At 38.4% G+C, this 21,274-nt stretch overlaps 1 protein-coding gene across 1 annotated transcript; it reads left to right on the top strand.

Moving 5' to 3' along the window:
• Positions 1–720: 720 nt before the first annotated feature.
• On the top strand, positions 721–20,912 carry LOC309686842 (opsin-5-like; the record flags this gene model as incomplete). Its single annotated transcript, XM_082499626.1, has 5 exons — positions 721–808; positions 1,257–1,419; positions 3,006–3,133; positions 3,648–3,982; positions 20,301–20,912. 5 exons carry the CDS (start codon positions 721–723, stop codon positions 20,910–20,912), a joined length of 1,326 nt encoding a protein of 441 aa, XP_082355752.1.
• Positions 20,913–21,274: the final 362 nt, after the last annotated feature.

Here is a 21,274-nt window from a genome sequence, read left to right as displayed (position 1 = left end):
TTTGTTTTAGGTTTATATTTGTAGTTCTGTACTCCTTGTTGTTAAGATTTCCTACCTTGTTGTTGTAAAATGATTATAAGTAATATTCTGGAACAAACCTTAGTGAGCCAAGTCAAGCTTCCAAAATTTAATGCGCGCTTGCTCGCCAATTGCATTTGTAATGTTGTGACATTCTTATATTTAGATAAGTCCCTCCAATTACTAGAAATTGGTTTACCTCAGCGTCTGTTCTAGGTTGCAATTTCATCTGTAAATTACACAGAATCACAGAATTGGTGAGGTTGGAAGGGATTTCTGGAGGTCTTGTGGCCCAACCCCCCTCCTCAAGCACAGCCACTTGGACCCAGTCGCCCAGGACCATGTCAAGATGTTTTTTTTTAATATCTCTAAGGATGGAGACTCCAAAACCTCCCTGGGTAACCTGTGCCAGTGCTTGGTCACCCTCACAGTGAAAAGGTTGCCTGATGTTCAGAGGGAACCCCCTGTATTGTGGTTTGTGCCCATTGCCTGTTGTCCTAGCACTGGGCACCACTGAAAAGAGCCTGGCTCCATCCTCTTTGCATCCTCCACTCAGATAAATTAATTTTTAATTCAGAAAATAAAATAAAATTAACTTCTCCATGTCATTTCCCCGCAAAACAGCTTAGAGCCTTGCAGATAGCTCACAGGTGTCTGCTTGGAAACTGAATTTCTAATATTGTGCCTTGTTTTATTTTTCAGATGGGCCCATCTTCCTGGAACTCAACGTTCCAGTCCAAAATAACAGAATCAGCTGATATTGCTGTTGGAATATGTTATATGGTATTTGGTAAGTGTGATTGCATGTTACATGTGTTTATAGAGCTTTGATTGTATTTGATGTGGTAAGGAGACTTGACTCCATCAGTGAATGGAGAGCTCTAGACCTGGAACTGGGAAAACGTGTGCAGTGCCAGGTGGACATAGTCTCTGTCTTAATGACAGCTTCCTACAGGAAAAATATGGTTTTGGCAGGTCAGTTAAATTAATGGATAAAATTATTCATTAGATCTTTCTAGATAGTTTGATGGACAAAACAGGAAGAAACCAGGAAAAATGATTAAAAAAAAATTTAAAAATTGAAATATAAAGAAGAGAAAAACACAAATGTAAAAAAGCAACAAATTTATCTGATAAATGCCAGTTATGATGACAGCACATTATTCCTGTGCAGGAAAAAATAAGTTAAAAGGATGGCTGAAAGTCACTTTTTCTTCATATTATGTGTTTCTCTGCAGGAATATCGTCCTTGTGTGGGAACAGTATTCTCCTATACATCTCCTACAAGAAAAAGAATTTGTTGAAACCAGCAGAATACTTCATTATTAACCTTGCCATCAGTGACCTTGGTATGACTCTGACATTGTACCCTCTAGCTGTAACCTCCAGCCTTTCACACAGGTTTGTTCGCTATGTACGTGGTATTTAACATCCTCTGCAGGCTCTGGAGGTCTGTGTCAGTGATGAAGACTGAATTACTCTGCCACTTTGCTTGTCATAAAAGTGGGAATGAATTAGAGGGACTGAGAGAAGTATGAACCAGCAGGTTTATGGACTGCTGGTGTTAATTAGCATTTGTGTCTATTTGAGGTCACTATCTTTTTGATTTCTGCAGGGCTGAGAAGATTTTTTTCCAAAGAGCCACTTCCTACTGCTTTTATTCTTTGTGGGTAGTATTATTCAAGCAATGGTGAAATGCTTAATTTCTTTTTCATTTGAACAGTAAAATTTGGTACCCTGAATTTACTTATGATTTCCAAAAGTAGTGGTAGCGATGATGCATAGTAATGTAATGTTCTGGATTAATTTTTAGTCCCGCTCTCTAAATTTAGAACTTCTTCCTTCCTTCTCCACTTCTCTCCTCTTTATCCACATGAATTCACCCTCATATCATTGTGCAAGATCTATTTTTTGTGGTCCTCTTTTAAAGTTTGGGGGGCTTAGGAGACTCATTACGAGACCTCAGACAGTATTTGTGCAACCCAGGCAGTATGAAAGTGTTTGAGAGAAGGGAACTAGATAGAAAACGTGAAGGAAGATCAGAATTGGTTGTCAGGAGCTGTTCTGGATGGTTTGGGATAGGATAGGATGGTATTTGTAACATTTTGGTCTATCCCAGTCGCAGAATGTCCCACAACTGTACAGGTGTGAATATACAGTGCTAATTTGGCTTCCTACAACACTTTACTGAGAAACCTAGGAATGTGTGTTTAATAATGTAATTAAATAGAATATATTTAACAAAAGAGACAGAGAACACCTCACCCAACATAGCCCCTAGGTATTGCTTTCTCTTCAGTTAACCAAAATGATAAAAATGTATTTGATTTGACGTGAAAAAAAATCTCTCTATCCTTCTCCCATCTAGTTTTCTCTCATTTTCGCATCAAAATAAAAAATAAGAGAAAAACATCCAGTAATTACTCAGTTTTTATCACATTACTTTCTATGTTAATATATTGCTAAATATACTGACTAATAGAGATGATATCTTCAAAATCTAGAATAGGGCTTTTGATAACTGCTACTGTAAATACTGCCGGTGTCTGAATAGAAAGGGAGGATGTATAGTGATTCAGATAAAATTGTTCTGGAGAATCTTCACAAGAGAATGTGTTAATTTTGATGAAAACTAGTTGTAAAAATATACATAAAGATAATAGAAACAATAATAAGCTTTATGATTTTATGACCTAGACCTAGGAGTGACAAGCATTTTGATTTTTTTTTTGGAATGATTATCATTAAGATATACTGCTTTGTTTTATAAAAATAGAAAGACTTAAATGTGAATCATAGAAATAAAGCAGGACATGATTACTGGATGTAAGTTTTTCAAATAAGTATATCTTTTGTGGTTGATTTTTGACCAACAAATAATTTAATCATGCAGTTTTATTGAATTTTTAAGGCTTCAACTGTAAATTTATTTCATTTAAAAAAAGAAGGATAGCATCGAAGAATTAACTTTCTTGATTATTTGCCAGGTGGCTGTATGGGAAACATATGTGCTTGTTCTATGCATTTTGTGGGGTGCTGTTTGGGATCTGCAGTCTCTCAACACTGACATTACTGAGCACTGTGTGCTGCCTCAAAATTTGTTTTCCAGCTTACGGTAAGCTAATGTTTCTGTCTTAAGTTACTCAATTTTTCATGTGAACACAGACGACCATTTTTGGGTTGCATATCCTAGAGAGTATTTTTATAGCAGAGATCTTTTACATCCAGTCAAACGATTCTTTTTTCTGTGATCTTTGATAATTAACTATAGGGCTACTTTTATGCAATTTAATACTTTTAGGCTCTTTTAAGTCAGGGTGATAATTTGGAAACACGGAATAAGAGGTCCAATCTGAAAGCAAGGCTGGCCTGAATAAGCTGATTTTTTCAGAGTTTATTGCTACATTTTGATAGAGATTTATTCATATAGATTTATGTTGTACTAAGTATCCTACACGTATCAGAGAATTGTTACCTATTTTTTCTTGCAAATTGTTGTGAATCAACATGCTGTAATATTTTGAACACCTATTAAAGTTGTCCCTCTCACTTACCCTGCTCAGCGTTCTGCATGTGGGAAAATCGATGCAGACATGGCAACCATGCTGATCTTGTTTTGTGCCTTCCAGGGAACAGGTTCAGGAGAGAACATGGACAAATCTTGATAGCCTGTGCTTGGACTTACGCAGCAATTTTTGCCTGTTCTCCACTAGCTCACTGGGGAGAATACGGAGCAGAGCCCTACGGCACAGCATGCTGCATTGACTGGCGTTCCACCAACGTAAATGCTGTGGCCATGTCTTATACCGTAGTCCTTTTTGTTTTCTGTTTTATTCTCCCTTGTGGAGTAATTGTCACTTCCTACTCTCTTATTCTGGTAACTGTGAAAGAATCCAGGAAGGCAGTGGAACAACACATCTCCGGCCCCGCCAGGATGACCAACGCACAAACCATTACTGTCAAGGTATTTGGAAGTCAGTCTTTGGGAAGCTGTTTTTGGCACAGCTGAGCAGCATCATTTAAGGACCAAGAAAGTTCAACAGGAGGGAATAAAGGTGGAAAAGAAAATTGGTCCTTATTGCATTTTCATTTCAGACAACGGCATTGTCTCGTGCAGATTTGCTGCATGGCAATGAGTTGCTAAACATACAAATAGTCGCTGTGCTTTTTCTGGAGGATGATAATTAAGCTCACAGAGCTTCATTACTAGTGAAAATTGAGATTTCAGACTTCTGATTAAAAGGGAGGTTAAAAATTAGCACGCAGTGTGGAAGTGAGTTTGGGTCTCATTCTCTTGAACCATTGTTTATGAAAGCCAGTGAGTGAATTCTGTTTGCCCAGCTGCAGACACCTGAGGAGATTTTAAATAGTATTGTAGTATTGTATAGTATTTCTGTAAATACTTTTTGAACCAAAACCTCTGAAATTTTGTGTTTCACTACCTTATACAGTAAAATTAAACCTGTGGTTGCAGTATTTGTTTTGGAAATTGTTTCCTTCTGCAAACTATGTCCCTGTCATTTCCAGGTGAAGACCAGCATCTATTTTTTAATATACCAAAAAATAAGAAGAGGAACTTTGCAGCTAACATTAGATTTGCTTCTCCTAATGTACCTCTTGAAAAATATGACTCTGTTAATTATTTCCAGTGAGAAAATCTTTGGTTCTTCTTTATTTTAATGAATCCTTTTCTTATTTCTCTAGTTATTTTTTTCACGTGCCCTTCTAAGTATCTTCCTCACCACCTTTCAGTTTTCCACTTGGAGTCATCTTTGGTCCTTCTCTCTCTGTTCAGGAATATGGACACTTTCATTTGCAAATGCAATTGGACATCTCACAAATCTGCTTCTGTATAGATAGTCTGCTTTCTCTTTCATGCTAAAAAACTTGGTCTTTCTCTGACATTTCTCTTTAGATTACCAAGTGCAGTGCAGCTGCACTAGACACCTTAATCTGTTCTATCTCTCCCTTTGAGTATCTTGGTTTTGACCACCATGGAAAACACTATCGTCCTGTCTACTGCATGGTCTTGTAACCTAAATATCACAGAATCACAGAATGGTAGGTGTTGGAAGAGACCTTTGGAGATCTTCCTCAATCTAAGCAGTTGAAGAACTAAAGATTTATGTTACCTAATCCTTCTTCTCAATTAGTCTAAGATGGAACATTTCCCAGATAAACCTCTTAAGTATATTCCTGCCCCACTCCTGGATATTCAGTAGACTTTCTTCAGTCTTTCATTTAACTACAGGATACCATCCTATAACTCTTTAATTAAATTTTAAAACTCTTCGTAGTTTATCCTAATTGACTTCTACACTCCTGTTCAGTGAGACCAAGATGCTGGTTACACTGTATGCTCGGAACACTCAGAGGTGCACATGCATGTTCAATGATACTTGTCATTCTTATGAGTTCCTAGTAGATGAGGGAAAGGCTGTGGATGTTGCTTACGTGTGCTTTAAGAAAGTGGCTGCTCATCACTTGGATGGGCGTATGCTTCACTGGGTAAAAAAACTGTCTGGATGGCCGGGCCCAAAGAGTGGTGGTGAATGGAGTTAAATCCATTTGGTGGCTTGTCACAAGTGGTGTTCCCCAGGGCTCAGTATTGGGGCCGGTTCTGTTTGATATCTTTATCAATGACCTGGACAAATGGATCAAGTGCACCCTCAGTAAGTTTTCAGACAACACCAAGCTGGGTGGGGGTGTTGATCTGCTTGAGGGTAGGAAGGCTCTACAGAGGGATCTGGACAGGCTGGATCGATGGGATGAGGTCAGTGGTATGAGGTTCAATGAGGCCAAGTGCTGGGTCCTGCACTTGGGTGACAACAACCCCATGCAGTGCTACAGGCTTGGGGACGAGTGTCTGGAAAGCTGTTCAGCAGAAAAGGACATGGGGGTGCTGGTGGACAGCCTGCTGAATATGAGCCAGCAATGTGGCCAAGAAGGCCAACAGCATCCTGGCCTGTATCAGGAATAGTGTGGTGAACAGGACTAGGGAAGTGATTGTCCCCCTGTACTCTGTACTGGTGAGACCCCACCTCGAATACTGTGTTCAGTTTTGGGCCCCTCACTACAAGAAAGACATTGAGGTGCTGGAGCATATTCAGAGAAGGGCAATGAAGCTGGTGAAGGATCTAGAGAACAAATCTTACGAGGAGCGGCTGAGGGAACTCGGGCTGTTTAGTCTGGAGAAAGGGAGGCTCAGGAGAGACCTTATCACTCTCTACAACTACCTGAAAGGAGGTTGTAGCGAGGTGGGTGTTGGTCTCTTCTCCCAAGTAACGAGTGATAGGACAAGAGGAAATGGCCTCAAGTTGTGCCAGGGGAGATCGAGATTGGATGTAAGGAAAAAATTCTTCACCAAAAGGGTTATCAAACATTGGAACAGGCTGCCCAGGAAAGTGGTGGAATCACTGTTCCTGGAGGTATTTAAAAGATGGGTAGATGTGGTGCTTAGGAACATGGTTTAGTGGTGGACATGGCAAACGGTTGGACTTGATAATCTTAAAGGTCCCTTCCAACCTAGACGATTCTATGATTCTATTCTATGTGCAGAGAATCTCACTCTAGAATAACTATAATACAAACAACAAATAGTTATACATGATAATCCCTTGGAGACATCTGCTAAGAGGACAGTATAAGTCAAACTCATAAAAGCAGAGAGGAGAGAAGACTATTTTTTTTTCCTTAAGAAACTCTGCTAAAACAACCCACTGCAAATATGTCAATTTTGCGGTGTACTTGGAATGAATATTTGTTGAACTGTAGTTTTTCCTTCTGGATTTGAGCTGCAATACAGCCTACCTTGTTAGCACCTGTCAAATTAGAGACAATTTATAGCCTGTTCTTCCTCTGGCATTTTCCATCCTGCCTCTGACATCAGGTCACTCTAACTTAGGAGTCCTGGTCAGGTTTCACCTGTGCCTCTACGTTCTCATCGAGCTTCGGCTGACATGCTTGAAAAGCTAAATCCCGAAAATGACCCGGACATTCAAAGCGGGACTTGGACACTTAAGAATCTTGCCGAGCCCAGAAATATGATAATGGAAGCTCTCGCTTGTGGCTGCCTATGCCTTGAGGTTCCATGAAGATGCCGCAGGTTCCTCTGTGAGGAAAAAGGCTTCCCAAATTCCTGCAGTTTGCTTTAATCTGTGTTGCCCTGCACACTAAGTAGCTATCTCTTCAAACATATTAACATAACCAGGCCATAGCATTCAATTTAGGCCCAGTTTAGTCTATTTTTTTATTAGTAATTGAATATTTTAATTAAAAAAGAACAATAAATTACAGATAACATTCACTATCATTAATATACTTCCCATGTTAAAAGATCTGTCTGTAGTGTTTTTTTCTGTGCTATTTCAGAATGACAGAATTACAGAATCACAGAATGGTCAGGGTTGGAAGGGACCTCAATGACAATAGCAAGACTTTCAGAAAATGTACTGGGAGCTGTATAGCGCTATTAGTGCTTTTTCGCTCGTGAATTTGCAAGGTTGGCTAACTACTGATATTGCTTTTATTATTATATAGTGCCATAAAAATCAATTATAATGCATACAGAGGACACTTGTTCTCATGTGATCTCTTCACAGGTGCATGGGTTTGCCAGCTTCTGGAGAAAACATGGTCTGAGCATATAGATAAGACAGATCAATTTTATGAACGCAAGCAGAGATATAGAAAATTTCCTCTTCTCCAGGACTTCCTGGGGATTAAACCATTTCAGAAACACATCCTAGTTCACCCTAGATATTGCAGGAGCAAAACTAACATGAGAGTAACTTAATGTCTCATCAAATATTTGTCCAAATACCATCTCTGCCTACAGTACATTCAATTTAAATCATGAGGGGTACGCCTTTGGCCTGGGAGATTGCGTTCAGTCTTTGTTTTGATTCAGACTTCGTGTATGACCTTGGACAAAACTCCTGGTACTCAACTTGCATTTCTTTGTGGCTGTATTTTTTGGTACCTCTGAAGTACCTGATTTAAAACACTGAAGTATCATTTGGCTGAAAAGGAGAAGGTTGAATAATTCACATCTCTCTTCTAATATTGTTTCTTGAAGAAACTGATTTTGTTCTTAGTATGGAATGCAATGATGTCCAGAGAAACAACATAAATCTGCACACCATGAAGGTTAATTGGTCTTAAATTGGGTTTTCACAATGCATGGACATAGTGCTTGGGGTTTTTTAATCCTCATTAAATTATTTTTTGTTAAATTAATAGAAATGTTACCACCAACATTAATGGAGGTTGCTGCACTGCTCTGAAACTAGAAGTGTTATATATCCACTAGTAGAAGCACTCTTGAAAGTTGTTGTTAATTACAGGTGGGAAGATCTATGAGCATAATAAGAAATATAATGGAAATCAAATTGGATAAAGGTTACTCTTCAAAGAAGACTTATAGTTTAGAATACAAGATGCTAAATCCAAATAATTCATTTTAATGGGTAAATCTACTCCTGAAGTGAAAGAAGAATTACAGCTGTTCTATGCTTTTTTTGTTTTTGCCCACCTTAAACAGATGCTTTCGTCTTAAGGCACAGCAACACAACAATTTGCTGCAGGCATTTCAACGCCACTCGGAGATTAGTGGTTTGTGTGTTGTTTCTAAATGCATGTGGAGGGAGAGAATCTGCATGAAGACACGGTCAATGCCACACTTACAGTTATGTTACACTACTGACTGTATAATATTTATTGATTTGAGGTGGAGGCAGTAGGCTTTCTAGCAAGAGTGAGAGAACCCGGTTGACCAATAAAGTACATGTTGACAAGGCTTGCTGTGGAATAATACAGACATTTCATTTGGGGAGAATGTGAAATTCAGATTCTATTACTTTGATACAGGTGATCACATTTATGGTTAGCTTTTGATTTTGTGCAGTGTAAACATTTATAATGGTGAAAAGTGAAAGAAGAAGTGGTTTTAGATTCCTACGTGAGCATGGCTCAGATCAGAAAAACTTGTCCATAATGCTTTAGACCTTTCATTAAGTTGCCTTCATTTTTGTTTGGTCTCATTTGACTAGTTCGTTTATAGTGATCACTGCTGCACCATAGGCTTTCCAGATGTGCAGGTCCTATGAAGTTGCAAGTAATCTTGCACAAAAATACATTTTATTTTTTTTTAAATCTGCAAAAGCTTTACGGAGGAAAAAGACGACAGATGAAGGGTGTGAGATAGCCGCTAGTCATCCCAAGTGTTGTCAAACTTCTGTTATAGCCTGATGCATAGAATTTTAATTCCTTTCCTCCTGGTGTAGGAATAATAGCATCCATTGTTCTTGTCTGTTGCTTTTCAGACTTTGCCATCATTGCTTTGGAATATTTTGCAAGACACAATTGCAATATGCTTTAGGTTTACGGGTCAGCAAACTACCAGTCTGCAGAGTGTTTAGCTGGCTAGTTTCATGGTTTCTATGTACCGTAAAACTCTGCAAGATGGGAAATCATGGCCAATGCTTCCCTTACCAATGAGACCTGGCACAAGGTTAAACGACCAAACTAAAGCCACCAGTGTAGTCATAATTAGCTGAAAGACTCAAAGTCAGGAACCATTTTTGCTTTGCCTGGTGCTTAACCCACTATACTCTACATCTTGCATGTTTCCTTCTCCAGGCTTTGGTATGGTACTTATGGTGACTTGAATACTCAGCAAAGTTTGCACAGAGAGACAGTTTGCAATTTTCTAACAGAGGCTTCTGCTTTTTCAGGCTTTTGAAGAAAGAGCTAGATGAGCCTTGCCAGAGGCTGGTCCATAAGATCAAGTGTGTAAGTCTTGCAGTCTTCAAGGATCCAGAGGCTGAGTTTGGGGTCCATGTTACCTGACTCTAACATAAATTCCGTAAGGAGAAGAGACGGGTGATTTGTAGGAACCTGTCTTCATTTTTGTGGGTCACTGTGAGGAACAGGCAGCATCGTGGCAGATCTTAGGTGATGATGGGCTGCATCAAGGGACAAGAGCCATTTCCTCCACCATGCTCCGTGCCAACGGAGCTAGTTGGCTCAGAGGAGTAGCATCCTCTGTCTTGTTCAGACATTACTATAGTCACTGTACTTCTCAGAAACTTTGGAGAAGCAGTGGTTTCTCTATGGCACACTGTTTATTAAACCTTTTTCTGGGGTGCATATCTCCCTGGTGTCCTAAAAGGACAGTAAAGAAAATTGTAGGACAAGCTATAAATAGACAACTACCAAAAAATTTTGGACAGTAGCAATTAGATAGCAATTAGATAGCATTAAAAATATTTTTTGCCCTATTTTAGCACAACAGCTGAAGAAGAATTACCTTTATCTTGCACAATTCAGCACCATTAAGCTGAGCAGATACAGTGAGATGCTGTCTTTAAGTATGTACAAAAGAATAAGTTAACGAAATAATGGCAGATTGCTTAAAACAATGCTGCCAAAGGTCTGTTCCAAGATCTTGAGAGCAGAGAAATCATTGGAAAGAGGCTCACTGACAAGTTTTAGAGCAGACAACAATATGAATCAGATGTTTTTTTCTGAACCATGGTACTCTTAACAGTAGTTTACTGTTTTTACTGTTTTTACTCTTTTGCACGTTGTTGAATGAAAAGAGAAGTAAAATTCATGACATGAATTTTCAAAGCTTAGCCTGTGAATTTCTAATTTCTTTTACTTCCTCTATTTTATCAATGCATTGGCTCACTGGTTTATTATTTTGCAGAAAAACAAAGTAGAGGTTGTAATAGTCCCTTGAGGCATAAAAAATCAGTGGAATTAATTTGCTGCTTATAAGCATGCATTTGGACTAAGTCTCACAGATTTTGCAAATAGTTGCATTTACCCTGTCAGAAACATTTTGTAGGAAAAACTTTCTATTCTCAGCAGAATAGCTTCACCCATAGCAATTCCTTTAAAAGTGAAAGGAAAGGAGAAAGTCATTTTATTGGCTTTGTCATAGCCTTATCTAATTACCTTCTGAGATCCCATTTCTCCTTCTTTGCAGCCTCTGGGAACTGAGAATCCTTTAAGGCTGTGCTGCAATAAGCGTATCGCATAAATAAATTGAGAAAAGTTAAGCACTTGCTGCAAATACTCTTTTCTGTTTTGCAGACAAGAATGAATTTGGCTGCCAAAGTAAGGAAAAGGTTCTACAGAAGAAAAAAATGATGGACAATATATGATTCAGAGGAAGGACAACATGCAGTCCTCTCTATTTAAATAGCATCATCTCAGAAAGGCTTGAATCTTCTAATTCAATAATGCTCAAAACTTCCTATTCAAAAACTTTTTGCAATATATTTCTTAAGCAGCAGAAAACTTCTAACTTTCTATGCTAAACTCTTTATGATTACAGTGCAGTATCCTTTATTAATAATTTTGTACCAGGAACAACTGTATGCCGGCAAGGTTCTCTGTTGTACACAGAGATTCTTCAAGTCCAGACATGCAAGATGCTGAATACGCTGAAACGCCGCTTCTCTGCCTGTTCCTAGTATTGGTCTCAGGCCCGTTGGATGGACTGGCCTTGACAGCATGCAGGTTTACCTCATCTGTGCCTACAGGCTACAATCGTTCTGCTCTTTGTAAAAAACCCTTAGGGGCACAGGGTTTTATAAGTCCATGGTCTAACTCAAAAGTAACTTTCTTGAACTCGACCAGAAACTCTCCTTTCCACGACTTCTGTACACTGCTCCTCCTTACTGACATTTTTGATAGTCCTGACAATCTTAAGCGATAATGTTGTAGTCTCCATACAGGTGTATAACTATCAGTTGAAAATGAATATTTTTTAGTCAGTTTATTATCTAGATAGAAGAATTTCCTAAACCTTCTTTGCTCTAGTGAACGTGTTGATATAGCAAACGTTCATGTGAGTCCAAGGGAGTTCATTATAGTGAGGGTAAAGTGTAGTGAAAAAATATTACACAACTCTCATAATATATTGTCCAATTCTGTGTGTGTTTCTGAACAACATTATTCTTCTGCAGATGAAATTTTTAAACATAGAAGTTGGCTATTATATTGAAGCTACTGCATTATATTTGGAGACATAAACAGGAGTTCTTCAGGCTGGTTGAAGATCTACAGCTTGTACTGATTTAGTGGAATTTGCAGATAATTTACACCCTGCCAGCTGTTGAGTTTGAAATTGTAGGCAGGTGCTAAAATAGTGACATACGTCCTGAGTTGTAGATGCTCATGAATGAATGGTCTGAAGCATCTACATTCTCTCCATTAAAGCTTGCTGAAATTACACACTACATGACAGATATATAGTTATTTCAGTATTTATATATTTCAGAATTAAAAAACAAGCCCACTATGTAATTATTATACTGTTATACAAACATGGCATCTATCAGAAGTTTGCAGTTATAGCTCCATGCTGGGCTGCGACAAGGTAAGAAAATGATCAGCAATGGCTCCTACTATCTTAACACTCATAATTTTTTACCTATATTAAAATCTTCACTTGTTATTTGAAATACTGGTTGATGTAAACCAGTGTCGAATTCTTAGAGCAGCCTAGTATCACAATCGTAGGTATATATCTGTTTCCTTGAACTTTAGAGTATATGAAAATCATTTTGTTGAGGAAACAAATGTCACTAGACTGGAAAGGAGCTGGTATTGTTAGATGCTGTAGGAGTGCAGACCCAGAGAACTGTGAACCCAAATGTCTTTCTATCAAATTAGCAAGCAAAAGGCAGTACATAAAAGCAGACAAGTCTGAGGAGTTGTAGCAGGATAGGGTGGTGATTTCTGTATTTTCAAAGAAAAGAAGGCCAAGGATCACAAGCACTGGCCCACTGATTGCCCTGTTGCTTGGTTGTTAGCATGCTCCCTTGTGAGGTTTTTACTCAGGCCTGGGTGTAGGCCAGGGGACAGCACAAACCAGGGACTGTTCCTGAAAGGGACATTCCTGTGATATGGACAAGACCGTGGCACATTTATCTTGTCTGGTTCCCTCTTGTACAGTTTGATAGTGTAGTCCCAGCAGCATCTGTACTCTAACATGATCCTAATGTTCCTTCCTAGGGCACACAAGAAATACTCTCTTTCATGAAATAAAAACACTTTGAACTGAAAAAAGTACACCAAACGCTAATAATTATGTCATAAGCCCACCAAGACACCACCAGAGAAAACTGGTGAGACCCAAGGCCCAACACTATGCAATGCGGAGGTGAGTAGTCTGTGCTAGATCCAGACAGTGGTCCCTGATCTTATTTTATTTATCAGTTTAGCCAATGAGACTATAAAAACCAGTTTTTATGTCCAGGGTATATCTCCTGGTACTGTGTGTTAGTCATCACATGGACCCCCTTTTTAACATGGCTGAAGTGCTGGGGAGAGCTTCTGAGGCTTATTTTTTCTTTGCAAGCTGCTCCTGGCTGAGTAGCATTTCTGCATGAAGAAAGCTTTGTGTCTGCATAGTTTAAGTAGGAAAACGAGTGATAACACCTTCATTTTTCCGACAAGAGAACTGCCATTGTCAGGAAGCCTATTGGCCTGTTGCCACTCCTACCATGACAGTGCCCCATCCTGTCCCCAAGCCTGCAGTGCTCTTTTTGGTACCAAATGAATGGCAATGAAAAAATTAGATTGACTTTTCTCATGCTGATGCTTTTATACCATGCTCAACAGGATCTTAACATGTTCTGGTGATTGTCAGTCTTAATTCCTCTGGTCAGTGTCTGTGATGTCAAATCTGTTTGCCTTACTAAGGACGTAAATTTGTCTGGTGAGTCTTTTGGCTTCTGATTAAATCTGGAGTAGTCGGCTTCAGTTTGGGCTGATATTATTATTTTGAAAACTCCTATGATTCACAACATTTCTAGATTTTGTGTTATCTAATGCAAGCAGTCCAGCCTGCTAAGATAATTCCTCAGGATACAAAAATGCATGAGGCTCGCGGTGACACCCACTGATGCCACTTTTGCAGTAAGCATGATTTGCATCTGTCTATGCTTGCCAGAAAAAACTGCATCCAACCTGTGCGAACCGTTCTGAGAAAGATGAGCAATGACTCAGACTTGCAGTACTGACGACCAGATGCTTACATGTTAGTTCACTTTTAGAATATGCTGTTGAAGCGTATGACATGTTTGGGCTTTTTGAACATGGCTGACCAATTCATACTAGGACTACCTACAAGGCTTTTAAAATCCTTTCTGCCAAAATTAGTTTCTAGAAAGCTTCCCAGAACATAACTTTGAAATAGTGCTTCACACCAGTTATTAAACATATAGACAAATAGACTTTTTGTAATGCATGTGCTCTCATACTTCATGTACTTTCTCTTAATTATAATGAGTAATGCTTTACAATATGGGTAGTTTAATGTAGATTACCTTGGTGACTGTGTTAAGGGAAAGATGAAAGCAAAAAAAATAGAATGACTGGTGCATTGTGTGCTGGTTCCTGTACAGTAGAAGTGCAAATCTGGAAATCTGTTTCTAGATGTTGGTAGTTCTCCATAGGACAGAAGACATCGTTATTTGGAAGCAGATTGGAAGTGACAAATACTTTCCCTGATGGGGGCTGGAAAAACATGAGTAGTTTCAGAATTTGATTTGTTGAATATATCAAGCATGGTTGGTGTGTTGTATTTCTAGTCCTAATTTTTATAAACTTGATGGACAGATTGAGAAACCTGGACTGGACTTGCAAAGATACACATTCCTTTGCGAGCACTATTAGAGATGTGTGAGAAAAAAAATTGTTGTTGGGTTTTTTGGTAACAAGTTTAGATAGTCCAGAGGATTTTGCATGTACAATTAGATGATATGTATGCATAAGTTTAGTATGCATGTACACAAATGCATACATACTTTTGCGTGTGGAAATGAGTCATTTTCTATTGAAAACATGGGGTAAAATAGCTCCACAAGTTAGACGTCTAGAAGTTAGAAATAGAAGTCAGGCAACGAGGATTGAAATAAGATATTTCTGTTGTAATATTTTTTTGAATAAGAACCATAGTGATCAAGTGGTTCATGTTTTTCAATTAGTTTTCAAAATATATGATTTGATAAAATCTGTTTTTCACTTACTTTAAGCCAGTATCCTTTCCAAGCATTGCGTGTTCTTACTAAAGAAACTTACAGTAATCCTAGGAGGAGAACTGGGAAAGGTTTGTACGTGTACATAGTTTCCACTTATTTCGTGGGAACAAATAACATGACTTTGTTTCTCTTAGGCTGACACCAAGGTACTGCTGCCTCTTTGTGCCTGAGTGACTGTTGGTCATTACATCAGGGATATGCTCACCAGTGGTTCAGTTCATCACTTACTTAAATGTGTCAGCAAGCTGAATTCACCCCATCTTATTGAATACGTATGCCAATAAACATCTAGTTTGAAATAGTTGAACCAGATCCTTAGCTTGTGCCTACAAATCATGTACACCTGCTGAAGATCTAACTACAAAGGTGACTTAATGCTGCAAGTGGAGAACATTTATTTTGTTTTTCTGTTTACCTGTAATGTAAAAATATCCTCTGTAACTTGTGTTCTTTGTTGTGAAGCTCTTCTTGTAAACCTAAATGTTTTTCCCACACTCCAGCTAAATCGTAATTCCCCAAGAAGGATTTTTGTCTGTAAATTTCTGAGAAGTGTCACCTACCATTACATTTGGTATGTGAAAAATATCTTTGTACTTGATTTACAGACACAGATATTTTTTTTTCATTTGTAATTGTGGGGGTTTTTTTGCTTCTTCAGGAGATATTTTAAAGAAGGTTTTTGTATATAGGATTTGCCAACACTTGAGGGCAAAATTTAAAAAGATTTTTGAAAACTCCTCTATGCCAAACTCATATCATTCACAAGCTACGGTAGAGTTCTGTCTATGCTAAGAGGCGGAGCAAGGGTGAATCACTTCTTGCCTTACCTTGGGAAATTATAAGATTGCTATATGCCTACATTGTATGAATTTTTACATTTTAAGAAATGATTTATACTTGGCAAACTACATAAGTTACATCAAACTTTCCTGTCCGAACAGGTGCTGGGTGTATAGGGGATGCTACGTACCCTGTGATAGTATTTTTCTCATGTCCCTGTATGACAGACAGGACCATAGGGATTCTCCTGGTCATGGAGATCTTTGAGTGGAACTAGAAATAATTAAAATAAAAATCTGGCTTACAAGATGTGGGAAGAAGGCATTGCCTTTTATTCATGTTACTGCAGAGCAACCATAGGACACTTGATGGTCACTTTGATAAGAAAAAATGTTAGAAATTTCCATGGATATGTGCAGTTATGAAAAGATAACTCATAGAGCTGAAGTTGTTTTTATCTCTGTTTCCATGATAAAATAAAGACATTACAGAGAGTCCACTATGGTTCATTAAAATCATCTTCGTATTAACACTAAGGGATTTTGGACTGGAAACCTTTGATTGTACTTGCTACAAACTGTAATGAGTTACTCAGTGCCTTTTGGAATAGTTTCCATAACAACTAAATTTTTTAGGCCTTTGTATGAGGCCTGCACATATTTTTCCAAGTCACAACATCACATTGTTCCTTAATCAACCACACAACTTTATGCTGGATTTCCTTGTGTTCTATACAGGCCCAGTTTGCTATCACTGCAATTTTAGCAGCTGTGCGTTATAGGCTGAGGCTAAAATGAGGCAATGTGTCTCCTCTTTGCTTTAATGAGAGACCCTGGGCTCAAGTCTAGAGTGAAATTATGAAAAGGCTTGGCTGTAGACCAGCATGCCTGTAGTGCTCTCTGGGTCTCATTGGGTAGTGATGCACAAGGTGTCTGCTGCTACACGTGGTATCACCTTCAGAGCAGGAAATTCAAGGCCAGAACTGACATCTGGTCATCAAGTATAGCATAAAGATAATTGAATCAATCACACAGTGATGTAATGAAATGGGTTAGTTCACCTGTCTCATAGTGTGAAAGTGATATTCACTTGTGAACAGTTCTCGTTGGTGTACGCAGTTGATGTGTGGCCTCTGTGAGTTAATGAAATGAAATAAAAGAAGGTACAAATCAGTTATTCTGAACAATGGTTTCTGGCGTAAAATGAACTCATCATTGGAAATAACCTACCTAAGGCAGAAGTAAAGGGGTTTGGTTTTTTTTCTGACATATTCACAAAATTCTATTTGGTTGTTGAGTCTTGAATTACAGAACCTATGTCGCTTTGTTTCTATCCTGTTACTTACATTTTTAGGTAACCTTTGGCGACTGTATTATGTACTGAATTAAGAAAGTTTTTTGGAAATCATCAGCAAGGTTGAAATATGAACCAGCAGGAAAAAAGGAATGCTCTGTCCCTTGCATTACAAGTGTTTGTGGAAAAGATTATTTTTCTTTCAAAACTTTTTGTTATTATCTTTGACCAGTTTATATGCAGATGAATGTATTATCTTATTATGGCTGACTTGTTATGCTTAGTTGCCTCTCTATTTTCACTGGAACAGTGTACCTTCAATAAACTTTTTTTGATCAGTTTAGGAAAACTGACCACTGCAACTTGCATGTGTAGGATTTCAGAGGTAGCTAAGATACGGTTATACAAATACACCATGTCTCCAAGAATGTGTACTAAAGGCATAGTGTGCCTATGAAACATTGCCTCATTTTTTGTCCTTATGCAGCTCTGCTGTTGTTCTTCTTTGCCCACACAAATGCAAATATGTCCTTTGGTTTGGCCCTTTGGTGGATTTCTTGTGAATGTTCACAAATTTGCCCCGTGTCTGCCTCATTAAAATTCTCCTCTTTCGTTGTGCATATGAAAATATTGGTGTTCTTTGCCATCTTGTGTTGGCATCACTGGTTAGCCTACTCATACTTGTCTTCTTGGAACCATGTTGGTCATTTTGTTGGTCTTAAGGAGATGGAGGCAATTCATCAAGCACCTCTCTTGAAACTTCTTATCACAGGCAACAAGTGTTAAGTCCTTTCAAGCTCTGTTGTATTAAACTCCAGACTTCTCAATATGTGGCATGACAATATAAATAATAATAACAAAGTCTCTTTCTACATTCATGTACATATATGTACAGTTGATATGCTTAAATATTTCAAAGGGGTTCCTTTTGCCTAATTGTGCTCCTTTAAAAGTTAGTTGTCTTAAGTACATCCTCAAAATTTTCAGTGACAAAGACTTGAGAGCAATCCACCACATCTGTTTTAGACATAGATCTTGGAATGATACTTCAATTCTTTCAGGAGATATGTTTCTCTTTCCTTTGACATTATAAAGAACCCAGACTGGCTTAGACTAAGCATATAAATTTTTGGATAGCTCAATTTATGCGAGATTAATTCCCACCTTGCTCTAGAAATTGTATTGATGCAGTTAGGGAAGTTGGCTGAGAGCTCCTTGAAAATATGTGCCAAACATCTTTTCATAGGAAGAATGTAAAGCCTATCACAATCCCAAAGATTAATTGCTACCATAAATAAGCCATCTGGGAAATGCACCAATTGATTTTTAGTGTTCATTTGTTCTTAATGTGATTCTAAAAGGCCAAGGCATATTATTGTCACAGAGGCTGCTTTTAGTTTCAGTCTGGAATACTGGCCATGGACAGCTGAGATTACAAAACCCATGCATATGGCACCAGCATATCCATAGATAGGGCTGGACCTTCAGCTGATGTACAGAAATAGAATGCTATTGAAACAAAGAGAAAAATTAAGTTCACCCCATCTTGTGGATTTGCCTCTTCATCATTTCTTAACTTGTCTCATTCCATCAAAATACCTTATTTCTCAGTTCTGTCAAATGACTTTAACTTTGGACTTCATGTGAGCTCTATCAGGTTAGGGCTCTAGATGGTTATCACCCATAAATGGGACATTTCTCCTGTACCACTATTATTATAGTGGGTGGCTTCCTAGAGACATACGCAAATTCATAAACAGATTTTAGCCTAATAGAAAAAACAGTTAAGTGCCACAGACATTCCTCATAAAACTCGTGGTATATATTTCTTGGCAATTACCACGCATTTCTTCTTGCAAAATAAAATTTGTAAGACTATTAAACTTAGGGAGAAAATAAGAGCATTTGGAGGAGCTCTCTATACCTTAAAAGAATCTGATGGGTGTTCTTCTGGTGTTCGTGCTCAGGGTCTCTTTCACTGTCACTCTGAACACAACAGTGTCATCTCTCAGTAAAAAAACCCATGATTTTTGCAACCTTGAATTTATAGCCAGTGCCTCACTGAGAAAAGTGGTAGGTTTGCAGTTAACCGAAGTAGTTAGCAGCTCTGTACTCCCACTTGCAGAGGGCAGCTCAGGCAGGTGGTGCAATTAGCAGCTGAAAACAAAAGTACTCTCCTTGGGTATATTCTTCTGTCCCTTGGCTCCGATCCTACTCTAAATTGAATGGATATTCCACTGTCTTCCTCATTTGGAAATACATATGTTTGGCAAGAATGGACTTTTGAAGCTTCTTCAAGAGCATGACTATTCTTGTTTCTGTCTTTAAAATATATGTGTACTTCAGTTATAAACAGTGCTTAGAATGATGCCCAGCAGGTTAGTCTTCCTATACGTGCTGATGCTTACTGTTTACATTAGATTTCTCGAAGTTTAGATTTATTGCAGATCCGATATTTATTCTTGCATTTTACATATCTTTGTGATAATTTATACAAAATACTTGTTGGTTTTGTTTGGTGTTTGGTGTTTTTTTTGTTTGTTTTTTATTTGTTGTTGTTGTTTGCATGTTTTTTTTTCAAAATGCCTATCAAATCTTTCTTAAAGAGTTTATTAGGACAAACAATTGTGCATTAGGAGTTAACTTAAATTCATCAATTTGATTTGCATTCAGAATTAATCTGGTTTTCTGCTATCAGATGCCTGTGTGTGGCTCCAGTTAAGCACCAACAGTAAAATTATGGAAGACATTCTGTAGCCACGAATAGTAATATTACTCATGAATCAGACAATAGATAGAAATGGCTTTGCAACCTAGAAACGCATTTTCCCAGAATGGTATCTTTTTCTTTAGGTTGGCTTCTTTTTTGGTCTAGAAAGAGTTTTCATGGCACTTTAATGAAGAAGAAGAGAAATGTAGGACCTGATACATTTTAACTCTGAAAGTTTCAGGCAGAAGTAAATTTCTGGCAGAGTTAAATAGCTAGAAAAATATGTATTTGGAGAGCATTTGAGATATGATGGGAGACTTGGGGGGACTTTTAAGGAGGGGATTCAATCAGGTGGTATTTTTATGCATATACTATTTTTGTGGCTGTTTTTCTCATGCATACAACTTTTTAACTCAGTATTTTCTCTTTTTCTCTGCAAGCTGAGTGTTGCTGTGTGCATTGGATTTTTTGCTGCCTGGAGCCCTTATGCCATCATTGCCATGTGGGCAGCTTTTGGATCAATAGATAAGATTCCTCCATTAGCCTTTGCTGTGCCAGCTGTCTTTGCGAAGTCCTCCACACTCTACAATCCAGTTATCTATCTCCTCCTGAAGCCCAGCTTCCGAAAGACCATCACCAAGGATTTCACAGTTTTTCAACAGTTCTGCATCAGGAGTTGTTTTTGTGTTAAGGCACTGCAGAACTACAGATCAGCTTTGAACACCAGCCTGAGAACATTTAAGGGCAAAAATGAATCCAGCTGTAATTCTCTGCCAATTGTGGAAGAATGTTCTTATTTCCCTCGTGAAAAGCGCAGTGACGCTTTCGAATGCTTTCAGAGCTATCCAAAATGCTGCCAGGAGAGGCTAAGCACTGTGGAATGCCCTCCTCAAGAAACTGTGTCCGTGGAGAGCCACCTCCAAGCAAAAGTGAGACAGGCCAGTAAGAAATCAGTAAAGGTGGTTGTGCGGGGAGAAAAAAGCACTGCAACTGATACCTTGGAAATCACCTTGGAAGCAGTACCTGTGCATCATACATTTACAGACCTCTAGAACTGCTTGCGTGAAGCCCCTCTGACAGTACTATTGTCATACTGGATTTATGAATGTAGCTTTTTCTAGAGTCCTTCTACTACCCCATTTTCTTGACTATTTTACTGTCTTTTCTCATACTCTTTGGTGGGACACGTGTTACAGCATGGGCATGCTATAAATGCTGTATGACTCTTGCTATGCCAACTTAAGTACGTTGTGCTGTGTTCACATCATGCACTGTCAGCCAAATCCTCTCTGCATTTCCTAACATCCTTTTACTCCGTTTTCAAGAGAATACACTAACCATTGAGGGATTTTCCATAAATCATTATTACCCTTTCTAGACTATGTACATTTTATATTCTGTCTGTTCAAAAGAA

This window comes from Vanellus vanellus (genome assembly GCF_965231255.1).
Source record: "Vanellus vanellus genome assembly, chromosome: 2".
NCBI lineage: Eukaryota > Metazoa > Chordata > Aves > Charadriiformes > Charadriidae > Vanellus > Vanellus vanellus.
This window is presented reverse-complemented; position numbering and strand designations above follow the sequence as displayed.